Source organism: Pelodiscus sinensis, chromosome 17 (genome assembly GCF_052426305.1).
Source record: "Pelodiscus sinensis isolate ZL-2025 chromosome 17, ASM5242630v1, whole genome shotgun sequence".
NCBI lineage: Eukaryota > Metazoa > Chordata > Testudines > Trionychidae > Pelodiscus > Pelodiscus sinensis.
Genome location: NC_143068.1, coordinates 26,739,713 through 26,758,481, shown reverse-complemented (window position 1 = coordinate 26,758,481; position 18,769 = coordinate 26,739,713). Strand labels below are relative to the sequence as shown.

The window sequence follows — 18,769 nt, the reverse complement described above, 5'->3', positions numbered from 1 at the left end:
AATGTATCAGCCATGAGACTACAGTTCTAACTTGCTGTGCATGTGTAATTTCCCTTCCTTCTCCACTATTGTAAAGATGGGGCTCTTCAAGAAAGTTGAGAATGTGAGCATGTAACCAGCTACATTCCTAATGCCCCAAGCAAGTCCTTCCCCAGCCTGTATAATTGCTATCAATGTTTCCTGTGGCTTACCCATCAGCACAAACCTTCCTGCTGGAAGCAAAACTTTGTAAGAACATAAATCTAAAACTTAGTGGCTACACCCAATGGATACATTGTTGGCCCGCTAATCAGAGAGTCCATAGAACCTTCTCATTCATACCTCACCATTGCAAAGGCATCTTGCAAACACACGTGCACTTTGGCTGCCTTCAGATTGCTGCTCACTGACCCCAGCATCACTGCAGACAGAGTCATGGTCGTTTTCTTCCTAGGAGCCTCTGGTCCCTCAACTGCTGTCACTTTAAGTCTCATTTCAAGATTCAGGCTTTGATCCCTGTCTTGCGAGTGCAGTGCCTGGCTGCTGGGCTTATCCCTTGACATGTCAGAGGGATAAGTCAAACCTGTTCTCGTTTTTTTACCATGCCCTGGAAGGCGTTTGCACATGCACGTTGATATGGTTTTTTACAAAGCAATCAACCGAGAGAAACCTAGTATTTGCTTTGACTTTATATTGATTTATTGCCTTTAAAAATAAGCAATATTCAGATACTGCAGCTGAACACAGATGATCAGCTAGATCAACAGAGCTCAATCCCGTCTCAAAGCAGCATTTCCTAGCCATGCTTTGGGATGCACAGTGTGGTATTTCCACTCTCCTTGTTTGCATAGAGTTCTATCAGGAGTTCTTTTCTGACGGAGCTGTGTGTTGTCATTCCTTCCTGTGTTTCAGTTATTATTGCCAGTGCAGTAAGTCTGAAGTTTGCTTCTTGCTAAGATGATGAATAGAAATGGTAAAAGTAAAACTTAGTGTTTCTGTTAAGAAATCTGGAGAATCAAGGATTCATTGAAGCATATCACTGTTTCAGCTCTACCAGGGCTTCTGTTAGCAGATAAATGGGGGAATGACTTACTTCTTACCTCTCTGAACACCTTCTGCATGTTGAGCTATACAGTTTCATTGATTGTGACACCTATGAGCTTTTACCAATACAATAGAACTTCCACCTACCTGTGGAACTTTCACACCTTCAGGCTCTCATATGACAATAATCTGCTAAAAACATCATTGGTTGGCTTACTGCCAGCCCAGTGTAAGCCTTGTTGCTAGCCTATGTCAGATACTCAGAGCAATGGCTAACATGACACAGACTTTGAGACAAAGCCACTTTCCTGGTGTGGACAGCCCAGGAGAGGCAGCAACAGTACAGCTTGGCACACACCTGTGTCTTTATTGAAAGCATTGGAAGCCCTGGTTTTGCTTTTTGCGTTTTCTTTTATCTGCTCCAGTCCCTGGAGTGGGCTGCTCTCCTCCCTGTCCTCTGAATCTTTTCCCTCTCTCCTTTTGGCAGGATTGCTGCAGAACAGAGCAGTAGGTTGGCAAAGTATAGAACACTGCGGTAAAAGGGGGTTGCGCTTCCTAGAAGTAAGGGCTCTTTTGGAATTTGCCTTTCCCAGGCATTCTGGCTGCTTCATTTCATTCTCATCACTCACTCCTTAGCCAAAAGAAATCTTAGCTGAAGCCACGGCCCCTCCTGGCACATATGGCTTTGAATCTGGGATTGGGGGTGTATTTGTAATTATAGCTGTCTTTAGATGTTGTTCTGTTATCTACATGCAGTGAGAGAAAATGACTTCTTTGTGAAGCCTTCATTTGCCAAAGTTTCTATGACATGTACCTACACAAACACACTTGCCTCCTTTTGATTGTGGACCTAAAGTTTCTGTATGACGATGAAACAAAAGCTAAATTAAGCTCAGGGACCTGGGATGGTTTATCATGCCTGTAACTGAATGACAAATGTTGTCTAGAGTGTAGTGAAAGTGGTCGTGGTACAAACTTCTCATATGCTGTCACTTACTTAGTCCTGACTTGCAGGGTTTCTGCTGTTTCATTCCTGGGCAGCATTAGCAAAGATTGCCAGGCAAGCTGAATGGTGTGTGTGGCTTTGTGGAGTGGGTAATGAGAGATCCAGCAGAAGCAAAGCCCAACTACTCACCTCTCTTGACTTGTGACCTAAGCCATGATTTAGCCACGTATCAAATTAGATGAGATTTGGTGGCTTGCACTGTGGCATTATAGAGTTTCAGGCCAGAAGGGACTGCTGAATCATCTAGTCTGACTGCCTTTGTGCCACAGGCCACCAGTCACCCAACACCTTCACACGAAGCCCATCAATGCATTACAGCTTGCAGGAGACTAGACTGATACGTGCCACAGGCAAATAACAGGCAGGACCGAGGCATGCCAGTGCTCATGGCCCATATAATGGCAAGGAAATGATTAAATAAGATATAGCCAAATAATCCTGCAAGAGACTTCCCCTTCATGCTGCAGAGGAAGGTGGAAAAAAAACCAAATTCCTGACCCCACTCCTGGTGAGCAAGTAGCCGCAAAGCATGTGAGCCAAAGCCAGGCAGACACCTGAGAGAGAACACACTCCATGCCACCTCAGAACCTGTCCCCCATGTCCAATGTCCCCTCTTCAGCCAGGCCATCCTTGATGCTTCAGAAGGAGGAGATGCGTTTAAAAACAAAACTCTGAGAACACTGAGGGAAGAAAATCCCTTCCTGACCTTCTCCATCAGCCCCTTCTATGTATGACATCACTAGCAGACTTACCTGGAATTGCCCAGGTCCTTGGGATGTGGGGGAGGGAGTGCAGGAGACTGGGAGCCAAGGGCCTGTTCTCCCTCCCCAGGCTACTCCCCAGCCTGCCTGAGCCTATTCCTCTCCCCAGGCAACCCCCCTAACCTGCCCAGGGCTGGGGGAGGGGAAAAGATTTAGGGTACGGGAGCCTACTTATTCAGTGTGCTGGCAGGCAAGATGGTGGACCCCAAGCTGTGCTGGCTACTCTGCAGGATAGTTCTTCCCTGTTGGCTCACACCCCCAGTGACCACACTCATATCGCATCTCTCTAACCAGCAGTCCCTCCCTTTGCATGTTATGGAAAACTGCCCTTTTCCTGGGGCTTCTGGTTCTCCTGACATAACCCATCCATGACCTTGCTTTAAATTAGGAGAAAGAGGAAGCTGTCTACCAAGTTTGGTGGCCCTAGCTTGCTATTTAGGAGTTCTTGAACAAACAGACTCGCAGACAGACACATGGAGAGATGCAATCTAAAATCGGAGAGATTTTGAGAGAGCTCCCACATCCCTTTCCCAGTATAAAGCCCTTCATTTCTGCTGTGAATTTGGAGTGGAGAAAGTTCCCATTTACCATGTCCATGCTGTATTTACTAAGCAGTAGTCCTGGGGAATGAAGGGGGGGGGGGGGGCTAGACGGCCCAGCAGCATGCTGCCTGTCTTTCTGCATGTCTCTTGTTTCTATGCATGTGTGATACCTGCATTTCTTCTGTGCTCTTTGCATTCTTTCAAGGATGAGAGAGGAAAGAGAGAGAATGCATTCATCTGATAGAATTGAAACTAGGGATGTGATCACATAGTTTAGAATGCGATTAACCAATGAGCCTGCTACAGAGGCAGCAGGGAAGGGGGAAGGAGAAGCAAGTGCTTGCCTCTCTTCTGTCCCCTCTCTCCTCCCCCACCCCCCCGCACCGGTGTGAAAATTTCAGTGGATACGTGTTTACACAAATAAATGCATTTTAACATCCCTAATTGAAACCACTGCAAAATACACTGATGAAAGATCTCTCATGCTTCACTTTGTTTTGAAGTATGTACAAATGTACCTATCCAGTACTCTAGGCACGCATAATGAGAACATTTAATATCCACAACATGGAAGATTTGGCCTCATGTCCCTTTCCAGACCCTTTCAGGATATTCCTGTCACCACCTCTCCTTTCCCTCACAGGGGCTTTTGAACCTTTGCATACACAAAAAAAAAAAGGCTGACGTAGATAGAGGAATTGGCTCTGTACTCATAGGTGAGCTTATCATTTTGTTCTAGCTGACGAATGGTCATAATATTAAATCCTTGCTGTTGCAATGTGGTGTAGGTATGGTATGGCTTGTATGCTTCCTTAGCCCGAGCTAAATGCTGTAAGCTCTGAGCACCTGTTTTTGCCAGCCCCTCAAAACCACAGCCAGGGTTCCTCTGATACTCCAAGAGTGCATCACACATCAGTTTGCACTTTACTGGAACAGAGTTCAGTGTATACAACCTCTGAACTCTGAGAGTGTTGGGGGCTGACTCAAAAGCACTGAAGACCCAGACCTCTAATTGAAGTCAGTGTATCTTGCAGGTGTGCAGCATCTTGGGTTTTGTCCCTTCCCAGAATAGGGCCTTGTCATGTATGTGCAGGATTTCTCTTGGCTCTGGCTTAACCCTTCAGTTCACATGGAGGTGGCTATTAACTTGGAGAAGAGATCTTAAGTCTTCCTTATAAGACCCAGACCCACTTGTTCTAATTGCATAAACCAGCAGTTTCTTGGTAGGTTTAAAAATTGGACTAAGCCTGTTGTAAGCTTTGCACTCAGCCACCATTTTTTAATTCAGTTTTTGTTTTGCAAGGCTGATCTCCTCTACCATGTGCCAGAAATCTGCCATTGTGTTTTCTGGACATTTCATTGCTCTTTCTGTTTGCCCCCCTCTCCTTGTTATGTTGTGCTGTGGCTTATGTTTGACATGAAAAAGAAACGGTCTTCCCTCAAAAGAGCATGGGACACTTAATAAGCGAAGAATTGCAGCTTTTCACTGAATGTTAATTTGGTTGGAATTTCTCTTTCAGGACACATTAGTACTGGAAGAATGGAGGAAATAAGAGGAAAACCCCCAAATCGCCACTGAAAAGTGGCCAAGAAACAGTCCAACAGCCAGAAGTTGGAAGGCAGTAAAGAATTTGTTTATAAAGTCAAGAGAATTGTGGTTATACTTTTTTTTTTTAATGTTTTCCTTCACTTGTGTTTAATGACTGGCTGAGCACTTTTGGAATTAAGCCAGCAAGGTCCATGTCTTTTCTTCCATTCCTCCCCTCTCTCCCCCTCCTCCTCCTCCTTCCCCCCCCCCCCCCCCCCCCCGCGCCGAGTGTTAATTCTGACAGGACACATTTTGTAATTCCGACATCCCTCTCCTCTGCTGCCACTCTGTCCCCTCCCTAGCTCCTGCAGAATAAAGGGGATAATGAGAGGAAAGACGAGTTCAGTGTTTTATTCCCAACTGTTGTGATGTAACATTGTGAGTTCCATGTGGCTTTGTTTAGCCCATAATTTCTTTAGTCTAGGCAATGCATGTTGTATTGTGTGACGTTTCTCTCTTTGTGATGTTGCTCCTGCAGTTTGGTTGGCATTTGCTTTCAGGTCCTTCTCTGCCTTCTTCCCATTCTATTCCAAAGTAACTAAGTTTGTGCAACAGGCCTTTTTTACTCCTGTGCTGTGTTCAATGATAGTTGCAGAGGATACAGTTGTGAATCCCACATCTGCCTTTCTCCAGTAACTGCTGTTGTGTGCACGGAAACACTGCGTATAAGCTCTGTTTGTACTGACATGAGAGACCCTGGTCTTAGAACCAAGAATCGAGAGCCAGTTCCGTGCCTAAAGCAGGGTGAGAAACTGTCCATGGTGCTGAAATACAAAGACTGACGTGCACCCTTCCTTTTATTCAGTTGTTAATTATTTTTCATGGGTCCCACACAGCACTAGTGAGACTCCAGTGCATTCAACCAGCTCTGACATCAGAGTAACTTTGTTACCCTAGCTCTGTTTCCATTCCAGCACCAACCTCACCGCTTCCAGGGTGATTTCTCTGTTTTGTCTCTTTTTATAGTAGAGGCAGGGATGTGATTTCTGATGCAATGAATATTGAATGTTTACAATGAGCGTGCTAGTTATAACATGACAATGTTTATTGGATTTGTTTTGAAATCTAAAGAACTGGTTGAACACTAAGCCATGCTGTCTACACATTCCTGCGCCATTGGAGCCCAGCCTAGGTTTACTGGAAGGCCAAAGGTAAAGCTGAGTAATGCCTTAATAATCCACATCCCAATGGTGGTGTATCACTGACATTTTAGCTCTGTTATCTTAGCCTCTCGCTTTGAGTTTTACCCCCGTCCTTTTTCTTGAGTCAGTTGCTCCTTGCACAGGAATAGACAACTCCCCTCCCCCCCTTTTTTAAGAAACACCTTTTCTGTATTGTTCTGAAGATATATAGCTATAGCTATAGCTATTTGTTTAATGTTAGTACTCTGCCTGGACTCTTCAGTTTCCCTCCTTGCAGCTGTTACCTATCACTGCAGCCGTAGTGTTGAAGGTCCAGGAATCTTCCAACTAGTGCAGGACAATATGGCTGAAGGAACATTGGTAAAACACTCCGCAGTACCCCAGCTGACTTACATGGAGCTACACCATGGAACGGGAATTTTCAGGCTACATTTTTAGATCATCTAAATCTGCATTCGCCACCAGTTACATCCATAACTGGAAGTAGATGATAGATGTTAGCTTCTTACTTCCTTGACTGCATGTGTGGGTGAAAATTTAGCAGTCTGCCATTAGTGCCCATAGTTGAATGACTGCCATTAGATAGAAGGGAAAAATTGTTCCTACAAATCTAGAGGCTGAGTTGAAGCCTCTTCCAGATATTTAATATTCACAATGTGTGAAATAATAAACATTCATACTCAAACCTGCCAGCTGGAGCCCATTTTCATATCTCGTCACCTCATGAAAAAAAGCGGAGAGATTCTCCAACCCAGGTTTGACCTAGGCAAAGGTCTAATACAGTGAGACACATCTACAAAGGTCTTATCCTCTGCTTGTGTATGTGCAACATTATACCTGAGCCTGGAGTTGGCAAGTGCAGACACTGCCCTGTACTTTTTTCATAGCCTAGCACAGCTGTTTGAATTAGCCTTTGAAAACCAACTGGAAAATATGTCCTTAGTGTGCAGATAATGTAGCTCGTGACCAAGAAACAGGCATGTCTCAAGAGAGGAGGAGGAATCTTAACCTGCGGTTGGACAAGTTTATTCTCAACAGTTTTTATTTTTGCTGCAGTGATGGAAAAGCAAAACTCACCTGAAATTATTTACATATCATCTGAAGGCATAACTGTTACAGTGCAGTAGTAGGAAAGTCATTATGCCAGAGAAGGAAGCTGAATATTGTTTATCCTCTATCTCTGACACTGGAGAGGGGTTTTATGGCACGGGGAGGGGGGAACACAACATATTTCCCCTTCTAACAGGCCATGAGACGTTACACCGGCATCCTAAATGTGAGAAATAATGGTGCAATGGAGGTAGGAGTAGACTTAATAATGCTCCACCGCGATAGTTAAAATATACTGACCAGTATAATCTGACATTTCTGTGCATTGTCAGAGGGGAGTATCATTTACACCAAATTAACCCCACGCTGGGCTTGCTGGGGAGTGCAGTCTTTCTGCAAGAATTCTGGATAGGACAAGAGAGTCCTGTGTGAGGCCAGTGATGTTTCCAGTATATTGTGTACATGTGTCTTTTTTTCTGGAGAAATAAATCTATAATGTGCAATCATGTAATGCATGATCTGGTCTCTGTTGGACATGTATCCAGAAGCAGGAAGAGTCAAATCAATGTATAGACTAAATTTACATGGATACCAAAAGGTAATTTTTAGTAGTCTGCATGTTTATTGAATAAGCAAACTTCCAGACAGAGCAGTAACTCAGCAGATTTCTTTCTGTAGCACTTGATTCAGAAATTTTGTTGAGATTGTAGCTAATCAAATGTCTGCCCTGGGCTAGGTGCACACAGGACTGAGAAATCCTGTACAGACCAGAGCAGATAACAGACCTCTGGCCAAGAGCATCTGGAGGGGAATAATTTAAGGACTGATTTGAATTAACCTGGGCATTGTTTTAAAGTCACTATCTGATTCCTTTATGAAATGTCTCTCTAGATTCCAAGAAGGATATGCATGGATTACAGCTCTTCATGTCCAGGATCTTGTCTTTGCTGCTGTGGGTTGTTTATTCTACAGCCAGGTTCATTATCTCTGAATAACTCCTGAGGGGGGGAAAACAAGACTGAGGCAGTTGCTTGTGAGTAAAGACATAACATATATGTTACCTCAACCACAAGCTCACCAGAGCTGTCATCACTGGCTATAAGAGTAGACAAGTAACTCAGGCAAAAGAAGGAAAAGCAAGCGAGCTGGGTGAGGAGGGTTCCCCTGTTTGCTGTAGCTCCCCATTCGTGAAAGCATTTGATTTTGAGACAGTTTTTAAATACCAGTTTTCGTGGCCACCACCTTCAAGCCAAAGTTAGGCTCTAAATCTGGGGTTAGATACACAAGCGATATGATTTTTTTCAGAGATGCAGAGAACTCACCACTTCATTGAATGCTGTTCCATACTGCGATGGACACTGGTTACTCACCATCTGCACAGTAAAGCTTGTCTTAAGCCTTTCTTTTCCCACTACAGAGCACTGCAAAAGCCGGGTATTGCCCAAAGGCCAGCAGCTAGGAATTGGTACTCACCAGAGCATGAAGAGAAGGGGGAGAGATTTACAATTTCATGAGCTTGGTGAGGGTGTCGAAGTCCTCTACATGATAACTGTTGACATCCGGAGGCCTGAATAAGAGGAGAGAGCTGGGTAGGTAGTGAAAACAACAAATCACTGTTGTGATTGCTCTGTTAGAAAACAGCAAAGTTGGGGGAAGAGACAAGTTGATGAGGTACAGGACTATACTAGCCATGCTGTAAAGAGGAGCTGCCATCTTAAGTTTCCCCCAATACAGATGTGCCATGCTAACCATTAGAAAGAATGTATTGGAGGAATATTGCCTGCTGCCATCTTTTCACTCCCGTAAGTCAGATAGGAATAAGGACCTATTCCTGCTCCCATCGAAATGTACAGCAAAACTCCCGTTGACAGAAATGGGGTTAGGCTTATAGGGTTAGGATTACATTTCAAGGGAGAGCTTTCTACCTACCTCTGATTCTGCAATATGGCTCCCAAGAAATTCCTTAATACCATCTGCTGGTGGTAGCGGCTGTCCATCAAGATGCTCTCAGACTGGCGTCTAGTCAAAAATTCATGCTTCCCTTCTGCTGGACTGCGTTCACTGCTTCGATTATGCAAAGAACAAGAATGGTTGCTAGAATAGCGCTCTGCAGACAGGATCTTTACAAGCAGTTTCTCCATCACTTGTCTAGAGTACAGAGTTTTTTCAGAAAAATGGCAATTTTCCAAAAACAAATTCAATTACATCCACACTGCAATCGTGTTCTTTCAAAAAAAAATTGAAAGAACTGAGGGGGTTTTCTGAGATTGGTAAACCTCTTTCTACAGGGAAGCCTTTTTCCAAAAGAGCTTTTTTGGAAAAATGTGCATGTGTGGACGGGGACAAGGGAGTTCTTTCACAAGAAGAGGAAAAAGCACAGGTGCCCATAGTAATCACAGCTTACTTCCGAGAGCGTGTCCATTCAGTGTGGATGCTATCTGTCAAAAAAGCAGATCGCTTTTTCGATGCGCTTTGGCAGTGTGGACACGCTCTTTTGAAAAGAGTGGGGTTTTTTTTTTTTTTTGGATGATCTCTTCCAGAAAAGCTTCTTCCGAAAGAAGCCTGCAGTCTAGACACTATCAGTGAATGATAATACCTACTGCTTCCTACAAAGGTTCTAGCCAGCTACTAAGGCAGCGGAGATTTAGCATAACCCTGAAGCTAATAGGTTGGAAAGGAAAGGAAAGGATTAAAAACAAAGCTTCCTTCCAAAAAAGCTGTGATTGTAGATCATTTAAAAAACGTAGGGATGCAGGGGTCTTAGAGTAAGAGGCGTGTTCTTGTACTCCTGGTGAAACAGTGCGAAAAGAATGTGACAAGGAGAGATGGGTCCAGCAGCCTGGATGGAACATTCTCTGTTTTAGTTGTGTGACATGCAGAGTCCCAATCCGGTAATAAAAGGAAACAGGAAAGGTGATCTTACCCCAGCCGTTTGCCTATAATGGTTTGTAAGTTCTTCCGGGCAGAAATCTGGCCCAAGACTTTCCGGTATTGGTTAGTGAATATGGCATCGGCATGACGCTGCATCCTAATGAAGGAGAGACAGATTGGCTGCATAATACACCCTTTTGGTAACGAATCAACTTTTAAAATGCCAAAAAAAATCATATTTGGTGCAGGGAGAGGAGTTGATTAAGGGGCAAACACCCGTCACTGAATCTGTATCTGACTGCTTTTCTGGGGGAGAATAAAAAGTATTTTTTTAAATTCATGATGTGGCAACAGTGGGAAAGTCTCCCAACCAATCTGGAACTGCTGGGGAAAAGTGGTTACAAATTAAAAAACAAAGTTGTAAAGGGCCCAAAGGCTTGCGAATGTCCCTATGTTCTAGCTGTTCCCCAGCAGCACCATGGGACTCTTAGGAGTGAATACAGCTGGGACATAAGTTTGAGAAGCCCCCAGAGATAATGATGCATTTGGGGTGGTAATTTCTTCTAGAGAAAGCAGACCATTTTTGCAAAAAATTATTTTAATCAAAAAACCCATTTTCCATTGGAAAAGAGTTTGGAAAAATTTCAGCCAGACCTTGAGCTCATTTGTAATTTCTGCAAAATATCCTGAAGTGCTCTCATACCCCCTTGTTTCCCTTCTGGGCTGCAGTTTAGGAAGAACTTAACTGGGGCGCCCTTTGTGTGTTGGGATTGGGGAGTGAAGCACCTACCTTTTTTCAGCAGGGTTGGTTAGAAAACCTTCCTCCTCCTGCTGCTCCACAGAGAGATTGTTGTTCTGCACTGGACTGCCATCCTGAAGCTGAAAGCTCACCGCGTTGGTAGAGACGGGCCGTGGATTGTACCTGTAAAGCAGGGTTTACCTTAGGACTTAGGGGGCCCTACTCAGTGCTACTAGACTGATGCCCCAAGGCTCGACGGCAGCCAGTGGAGGAGGGAGAGAGATGTTTTATAATCTTCAGCAACACAGAAATGAAATTGTTTTAAAGCCAGTTTTAAACTAAGGTCCTGTTGACTAACACAGTAAACAGCTGCTGTTGTTCATTATTGATGGCACTCCGTCAGTGCACATGGCATGCACCGAGCCGATCCCTGGGCCAAACTGCTCAGCACTGAAATCTGACAGCACAGTGACACACGGGAGCTATGGGTGGGTTTATGCGTTTGATAGACCCAAAGAGGTCTAGTGTTTGGTGCCTTGTTGAAAAGCCTCATGGACCAGTTGTGTTCTCAGGAGCTATTTGAATGAGGAGGGGGAAGTTGTTTGGGGCAGCGTAAGTGGGAAGGAGTTCCAGGCATAGGATCTGACCTCGCTGCTATTGATATTTGTTTATTGTTTGTATCATTGTAACATCTAGGAGCCCAAGTTAGGAACCAGACTTCATGGTAGCAGTTGCTGTACATAGACCACAAAGAAAGTTAAGCCCCCACTGACGATAGTGGGTGCAGAATCAGACGCCCAGGGGAGCACTGTTAATAACTGTAAACAGTCCCTCAACCTGCTTTCTGGTTTCCCAGTTTACAGCTGCTTCTGCTTCCAAGCCTGTTAAATAGCTTCTTTACCACTTGAATGGATCTTTCAGGGAGTCAGTGTTCTGCTAATAGGTCTGGCAGGCTTTTTCTCTTTTTACATTAACTAGATCCTTTCCAGGAGGGAGGCTCGCCTTGCTGCAGCAGCCACAGAACAGGGTGATGAAGAGGCGGATAGGACATTAAGACCCAGTGGTGTCCCATACAGCTGCATATTCTGTGTAGGGGTAAGGACAGCCCTTCTTGAAGAGACTTCAGGAGATTAAGTCCAGTTCCCTGCACTCATGGCAGGACCAAGCACCATCTAACATGAGCCAGCAGCAGTGAGCTCAGCCTTGTTGTAGTCCTCACTGTCTCCCTCTCACCACTATGGCCTTCGCTACTGGGCTAACTCCCAGCAGTCCTTAAGTGGCGCTTTGCTGGTTTCACCTTAGTATGGCTCGTTCTTTCCTTCCCTGCCTCATAGACACAGCACAGGTGGTCTCTCTTGCTGCCCTCCAGATCTGAAAGCTGCCTACACGCTACTTATACCAATAAGGCATCTTTCAAGATTAGAAACACAGAAGTCCCAGTCACTAACCAGATCCCCTTTTCTGAACTGCCAGCCTACCCAGGCAAAACACAACTGATTGGGTTCTCACTATGCTGGTCCTTGAAAACAAAGACTAAAGTCTTTTCCATGGAGATGAGGGAGAAATATGAATCCATTTGCTCCAGAGTGCAACTGGAGTTGGTTTTGCAGATCATCTCTTTTTTTGAATTTCAAAAATAAGATAATTTCAACAGATGGCAGAGAGATACTTAAATTCATTCATTTTAGTACATAACCCTTCAATCCAAATACCACCAAAGCACTTCAGTGCAAGTTGATAAAAATACAAAGAAGCAAAGAAAACTATCTTGTACTTACAACTTTTTAATTAAAGACAGAACTGGTTGTACCATCTATATTATTATGGTTGCTCAACATTTCCCATTATAAGACCCTGTTTACAATTGTTTATAATTTTGCCAACCATTTAGGCTGAAATTTTCCATGCCAGGCTGATTTTTTTTTTAATTTTAACCAAAATGTTCAGCTATTCCCAAAAATGAAACCAAGATCAAATGTGTTTTTCTCTATTAAAATTTGAGACCTTTTTTTAAAAATGCCTTTGCAGGCCTGAACGTGGGAGCAGGGACTCGATATTTGACAAGGGGGCAGCCTTTGTGTCAGGGAAGCATCTTTTGCCCTTCCTATTACATCCATTCGAAGACTGACACAGGTTTAGGACTGGGACTAGGAACCGGAGAGGGAGCACAATAGGAGTAGGAGAGATGATCCCGACAAGGAATTTGGTCTGGCAGAGAATTTGGACTGGCTGAGCAAAGGAACTGGGTGAGAGGAGTAGAAGATGCGAGTTGGCAAGGGGAATGGGAATTGGGGCTTGACCTGCAAGCCCATGAGAGCACAGTAATATGGAAAAATCCTCTGTGAGCACTGAACGAATATGCACAGTAGGGCCAAATTAATGCTAAGCGGGCAACCTGAATTCTGGCCCGGCCTATTTTTGGAGTGTTTGACATTACAACCTTAATGTCAGGGGAGGGAGAAAGAGAGATGGGGGATTGCCAATGAACTATAAGGACAGTCCACTGTAGGTCACTAGTTCAAATCCAGCATGGGTTGGTAGCATCAAAAAATCATGACTCTGCTGGCAGTATGGCTCATCTGTAGGAGCTTCTGATTCTAGGTATTTTCCACTGGCTTGAGTTGGATTTTTATCCTGCCCCCAGCCCTATAGTATCTGAGCACTGACCAAGCGCCTGTTGCTACCATGGTTGGCATCTCAGTGGAGACTGAACCTGAGGTCTGTTGCTGTAGCAGGGAGGGGGAAGGTGGTTGTGTTGTCCATGTACCTGTTCTATGACTAAGCAGACAACTTAGGCTCCAGGGCAGCTGCCCTAGCTGCTATTGCCAGCCCTGAACTTACATATTTTGTTTTAAAACTGTTTAGGCCATTTGACCCTTGCTGTCCCTTGTTTCAAGTGCACCAGTGTTTTGCTCAAGGGCTTATATCTATGCTTCCCGTTGTGTCAGGCACAAGGTCTGTTAACAAGGCCAGCAAACCGTTGTGGTCCATTATACCATTCCTGAGTGCACACCCATCACCAAAGAGCAGGCAAGGAGTGAATACTGGATTCAACATTGTGGCCCGCATCTTCCATGCACCAAGGACCCAGACAAACCAGAGAGCTGTGGACCCGCTAACAGCAATGTAAACAGCTGCTTGTGGCTGAGAAATGCGGAGGAGGAAAAGCTTGTTCTCACTGAAGCATAAACTAATGTTTAAACAAGACAATTTGGCACAACCTGCAGGGGGCTGCACAGGAGACTTTCAGCTCTGACACTGCAGGGTGTGCTGCGGGCCATGTGTGGGAGGTGCTCCAGGAGCAGCTGTGGATCAGGACTGAGGTGAGCAGACAGGGCTACAGCAAGGGGCAGAGATCAGGACAGAAATAGCAGGTCAAGAGTGAGGTGAACTGGCGGCATTTGCAGAGTGGGACTGAAATAGCAGAGGATGTTGCTAGTCAGGGTCAAGAGCTGTCACAGCTGGTGGTGGGAGAAAGCGGAATGCTCTGCCAGTCAACGCTGTCAGAGCTGTGGGGGGAAGCTGGCAAAAATGCTGCCTGCAGCTTCCTGAGCCTGGTATGGAAATCCACCGAATGCTCAGGCCAGAAAATAGGTGTGATGTCAGAGAAACGGGATGGGGAGGGGAATCGTTCGTATGTGCAGGAAGTTAAGGGGCTTGGCACCTACCTGAGAGCTGGATAGAGAGGAGAAGAGATGGAGCACATGACTAAATGGAGAAACAGGAGGAAGATGGCCCTGTGCAGCATCCTTCACCCTTCTGGAATGGCCTGAAAACAAGAGAAATCCAAATTAGTGATTGTAACAGACACTCTCACACAACCCTTGGGAGCTCTGACCACGTCCCTGCCAGTGGGTTGGGAAAAGGCTTCTTGAATGTGCCTGGGCACTCTGAGCTAGGTCTTCATTTTCTCAGGCTCAAGTCATAAGCCCTGTGTGGTCAGCCTTAATGGGACCGAAATCGCCCTGCAGCCTATATTTATGAAACCCGCCATGAACGTTCCCTTGCAAGTCAATGGCCTCAGTGCATCAGTGTCTGGCGCAGCATGGAAATTTATCACCTCACCAGCCACCACCTCGGCCAAGAGCCCCCCTCCCATGCCTGCCTCTGACTGGAACTGTCTCAGCAAGTTGCCCCCTTCCAGCCTCGCGATCCCATTTCTGGAGAATGCTGCTGGTGATCCAAAACTGCCCTTGAATCCATCACCTTCCACCTGTGAGCTAGGAAAATGTACCCCCCTCTCGCTGTGCCCTTCTGCTCTCACTGCCTCTGCTGGAGCTCCTTTTACCACATGAGGCAGAGACCAGAAGCAGGGCAGCTGGGACTGTCCTGATTAGAGCTGCTTGAATAACCTGGTTAGGAGCTGAGCTTGTTTTTGGGCAATCTGGATTTTTCTCTGGATTTGCTCTTTGTAAATATTTGCCCAGTAGTTGGCACAAAAAACTTTCACCCTCCAAGGAACTCTTTGTATTGTGGTAGCATCTAGGGCGCCAGCTGAGATTGAGGCCCTTTTGCATCAAGCACTGTACAAACACATAGGACAGGTCTATGCTATGGGGGAAGGCCAGCTTATGGTACACAATTCCAGATATATAAATAATGTAGCTGGAGTCGACGTACCTTAAGCCGAGCTAGGGCGAAGTCCTCACAGCGAGAGGTTCTACAGTAGTAGAAACACTCCTGTCAACTTCCCTTACTCCTCTCGACAGTGAAGAGGACCAGCCTCGATGGGGGTGCCCTCAGCATTTGATTTAGCATGTCCCCACTAGACCCATTAAATTAAACGCCAGAAGATCAAAAACCACAGCATCCATCTTCCTGGTGACAGTCTGTCACGGATGTGCCCATAGTGACAGACTGTCCCTGACCTGAAGAGTTTATGGGCTAAATAGACAAGACAAAGGATAGGAGAGGGATAAAGGAGGCCCTATCACACAGTGATTCACCCAAAGTCACAGGCAGAATTAGGAAGGTGTGCAGGGTTCTAGCCCATTAGCCTAGCTTCTGCTGACGCACGACTTGTGCTGTGCAGTTGGTCATCACATAGTATCTTCGGGGGGGGTAGCCGAGCTACTGTGTACAAGATAAACTTAAAAAACAACAAATGGTCTGGTAGCACTTTATAGACTATGGCTACATCTACACTACGCATTCTTGTGCAAGAAGATTTGCAAATGAGCTGCCATTTTTGCACAAGGGCCTTTTGCACAAAAAGGAGCAGTCTACACTGCCCCTTCTTGCACAAAAACCCCCTCTTGCACAAGAGCCGTTCTGCTGCTTATTTTCAGGCAAAACGGTTCTTGCACAAGAGGGGGTTTTTGCGTAAGAAGGAGCAGTATAGACTGCTCCTTCTTGCGCAAAAGCCCCTTGCACAAAAATGGTGGCTTATTAGGTATGCAAATGAGGCGTGGCAATATGAAGTGTGGCAATATTCATCACCACAGTTCATTTGCATATCTTCTTGCACAAGAATGCGCCATTTAGACATAGCCTGCATGTATATATATTGACTATATGTTTTGTTAGTCTATACAGTGCTACCAGACCATTTGTTGTTTTTTAAGTTTATCACATAATATATGGGTCTCCTCTCTGCAATGCCTGACATGGGAAAACAAATGACATGTTTCTTACGGGATAACCTTCCATGGACATTTCAGGACAGACGAACACTTTCATAATTGTTTAGCAGCTGCCTTGGGAACAGGAATAATTCAAGTCCATGGTCCAAAATGAACTGAGCAATGTGCTTTTATTTGAGTAGTGGTAGAAATGCCCACAAAATGCCCACAAAACATATATTAGACAGGATCACAAAGAAAAAACAGTTTCTTGCCATTTCAACCAGAAAGGACACTGTCTCAACAACTTAATTACCTGCATCCTACTCCAGAAGCCTTTCAAATCTGCACTTGAAAGGGAATCCTCTGAACTGTCATTCATGCTAAGATTCGACACTCTACGTATCGGGCTCAACAAAGACACCAACTACCTTACCCATTACAAAGATAGCTTCCCCAATTATCACCTCTAATACCATTAGCTCTCAGACATTTACCTTCCTCCCCCTCCTCTCCCCCCCCCCCCCCGCATTCCCCTTCTGTTCTGAAATGTGATTTGTCCTTTTCATATGTGTTCACTTTTTTTTTTTAATTGTATCCTTTGGTATATATGGCTGTGACTATTTTCTTCCACTATTTGATCTGAGGAAGTGGGTCTGGCCCACGAAATCTCATCATCTAATAAACCATCTTGTTAGTCTTTAAAGTGCTACATAGTCCTGTCTTTTATTTGAGGAAATTGGAGCTGGTAGAAAATTTTCCCTCTAATCTTTTTTCCGGTAGGAAGTACCTTTGCGATCAAAATGAAAATGCTCCCCAAACAGCAGTTGGATGGAAATCTGTCAAAAAAAAAAAAAATCCCAAGCTGGAAAATGCTTAATTTTTTTGAAAAAAACAAACCCCACCCTAATTAGGTTTCAGTCATAGAGTTCCACTTCATGAGGAGTAGGATAGAGGTGGGCTATCCCATTGGTGGGACTGGTGGGAATTATTTGAGGAAGTTGATTATTTTATTTATAATGTTGTTGGGTTATTTTATTTGATCGGGGGATAACTGGCACGTCTGTTTTATTCACGTGTGTGTCTAATCTATTGCCAAGGGCTCTGGATTACCGGATAGTTGCTATTTATTGTAATTTAGTAAAAATCCAAATCCCTATTTATTTCTAGAGCTGCAAACATAGAGAACAGTCCATTAAATGAATAAGAAGCCACCGAAGAGCTTTCAGGCTCACTGGGATAGATCTCGGCTGGAGGACATTCATCCTAGACACAGGAGAGCCTGGAGTGATTATCGGCAAGAAAACACAGGCTGTGAATGAAGCGGGATCTCTAAGGATGTGAAATGGAAATGCAAAATAATACAAAGGACCGCGTGGGTGAAGGAGAGTGACCCTCAGATATTCAGCGGAGGGCTATGTGAGCACGATCCAGTCCAGCCATGTTTGCAATACCGGGCTGCGTACCTGACAAGCACAGGTGGCTTTGCCCAACCCGACGGAGAGGGCATTGCTGCTGCTGTTCATTATTGATGGCACTCCGTCAGTGCACATGGCATGCACCAAGCCGATCCTTGGGCCAAACTGCTCAGCACTGAAATCTGACAGCATGGTGACACACACGGGAGCAATGGGTAGGTTTATGCGTTTGATGGACCCAAAGGAGTCTAGTGTTTGGTGCCTTATTGAAAAGCCTCATGGACCAGTTGTGTTCTCAGGAGCTATTTGAATAAGGAGAGGGAAGTTGTTTGGGGCAGCATGAGTGGGAAGGAGTTCCAGGCATAGGATCTGACTTCGCTGCTATTAATGTTGTTTGTTTATTGTTTGTATCACTGTAACATCTAGGAGACCAAGTTAGGAACCTGACTTCATGGTAGCAGTTGCTGTACATAGACCACAAAGAAAGTTAAGCCCCCACTGACAATATTGGGTGTAGAATCAGACGCCCAGGGGAGCACTGTTAATAACTGTAAACAGTCCCTCAACCTGCTTTCTGGTTTCCCAGTTTACAGCTGCTTCTGCTTCCAAGCTGCAGGCCGAGTCAGCCTTCAGGTACATTTCCAGCTGTTCTTTGGGAAGTGAAGCAGCTTGACCTGACTTTAGAACAGAGCAAAAAAAAAAAAGGGACTGAATCCACCTCCCAAAGAATTCTTGCCTCTTAGAATCCATCATGTCAGCCCCGTGAAGCCCCTCAGAATGCCAGACACCCAAAGCAGTGACTTACTCCTGTGGGACAGAATTAGAAGGCTTCTAGGTTTACGTTTACACTGCTGTCTCCTGAAGGAAGCCTGCCTCCCTCCCTAATACTCCACGAGTTCCAGCTCATATCCATCAACTTCTGATTTTAAAAAATGACAATGACCACTACACTCCAAAAGGGTAGTCTGGGGACAGGTGCCAATCAATGTTTTTTATATTATGAACCGTCAAACCACCGTTCTTTATATTATGAACCGTCAAACCACCGTTCTTTATATTATGAACCGT

At 44.9% G+C, this 18,769-nt stretch overlaps 2 protein-coding genes across 3 annotated transcripts in view; one reads left to right on the top strand and one right to left on the bottom strand.

The window, feature by feature from the left end:
* The window catches only part of RPN2 (ribophorin II), a 40,792-nt gene extending 33,174 nt beyond the window's left edge, over nt 1–7,618 (top strand). Inside the window, exons 17-18 of one of the 2 annotated variants that reach the window (XM_075901310.2) lie at nt 1,511–1,584; nt 4,853–7,618. In XM_075901310.2, coding sequence (XP_075757425.2) covers nt 1,511–1,562 — 52 coding nt within the window. In that variant the 3' untranslated portion in view covers nt 1,563–1,584; nt 4,853–7,618. The remainder of the gene's footprint in view (nt 1–1,510; nt 1,585–4,852) is intronic. The other variant, XM_075901311.2, reaches the window with a different exon arrangement.
* Nucleotides 7,619–8,612: 994 nt separating this feature from the next.
* GHRH (growth hormone releasing hormone) lies at nt 8,613–14,470 on the bottom strand. Its single transcript, XM_089769723.1, has 5 exons — nt 14,391–14,470; nt 10,774–10,905; nt 10,036–10,140; nt 9,042–9,176; nt 8,613–8,679 (listed from the first exon to the last, which is right to left on the bottom strand). The coding sequence occupies exons 1-5, from the start codon at nt 14,468–14,470 to the stop codon at nt 8,613–8,615; spliced, it is 519 nt and encodes a 172-aa protein (XP_089625849.1).
* Between the last annotated feature and the right edge of the window lie 4,299 nt (nt 14,471–18,769).

Excerpts from the sequence above, each read along its gene's own strand:
- GHRH (XM_089769723.1), bottom strand. The coding sequence starts at position 14,470 with ATGCTGCACAGGGCCATCTTCCTCCTGTTTCTCCATTTAGTCATGTGC. Across the intron at positions 10,141-10,773 it reads ACCAACCCTGCTGAAAAAAG|GATGCAGCGTCATGCCGATG; the intron begins GTAGGTGCTTCA and ends CTCCTTCATTAG. Across the intron at positions 9,177-10,035 it reads ATTATAGGCAAACGGCTGGG|CAGTGAACGCAGTCCAGCAG; the intron begins GTAAGATCACCT and ends GCATAATCGAAG.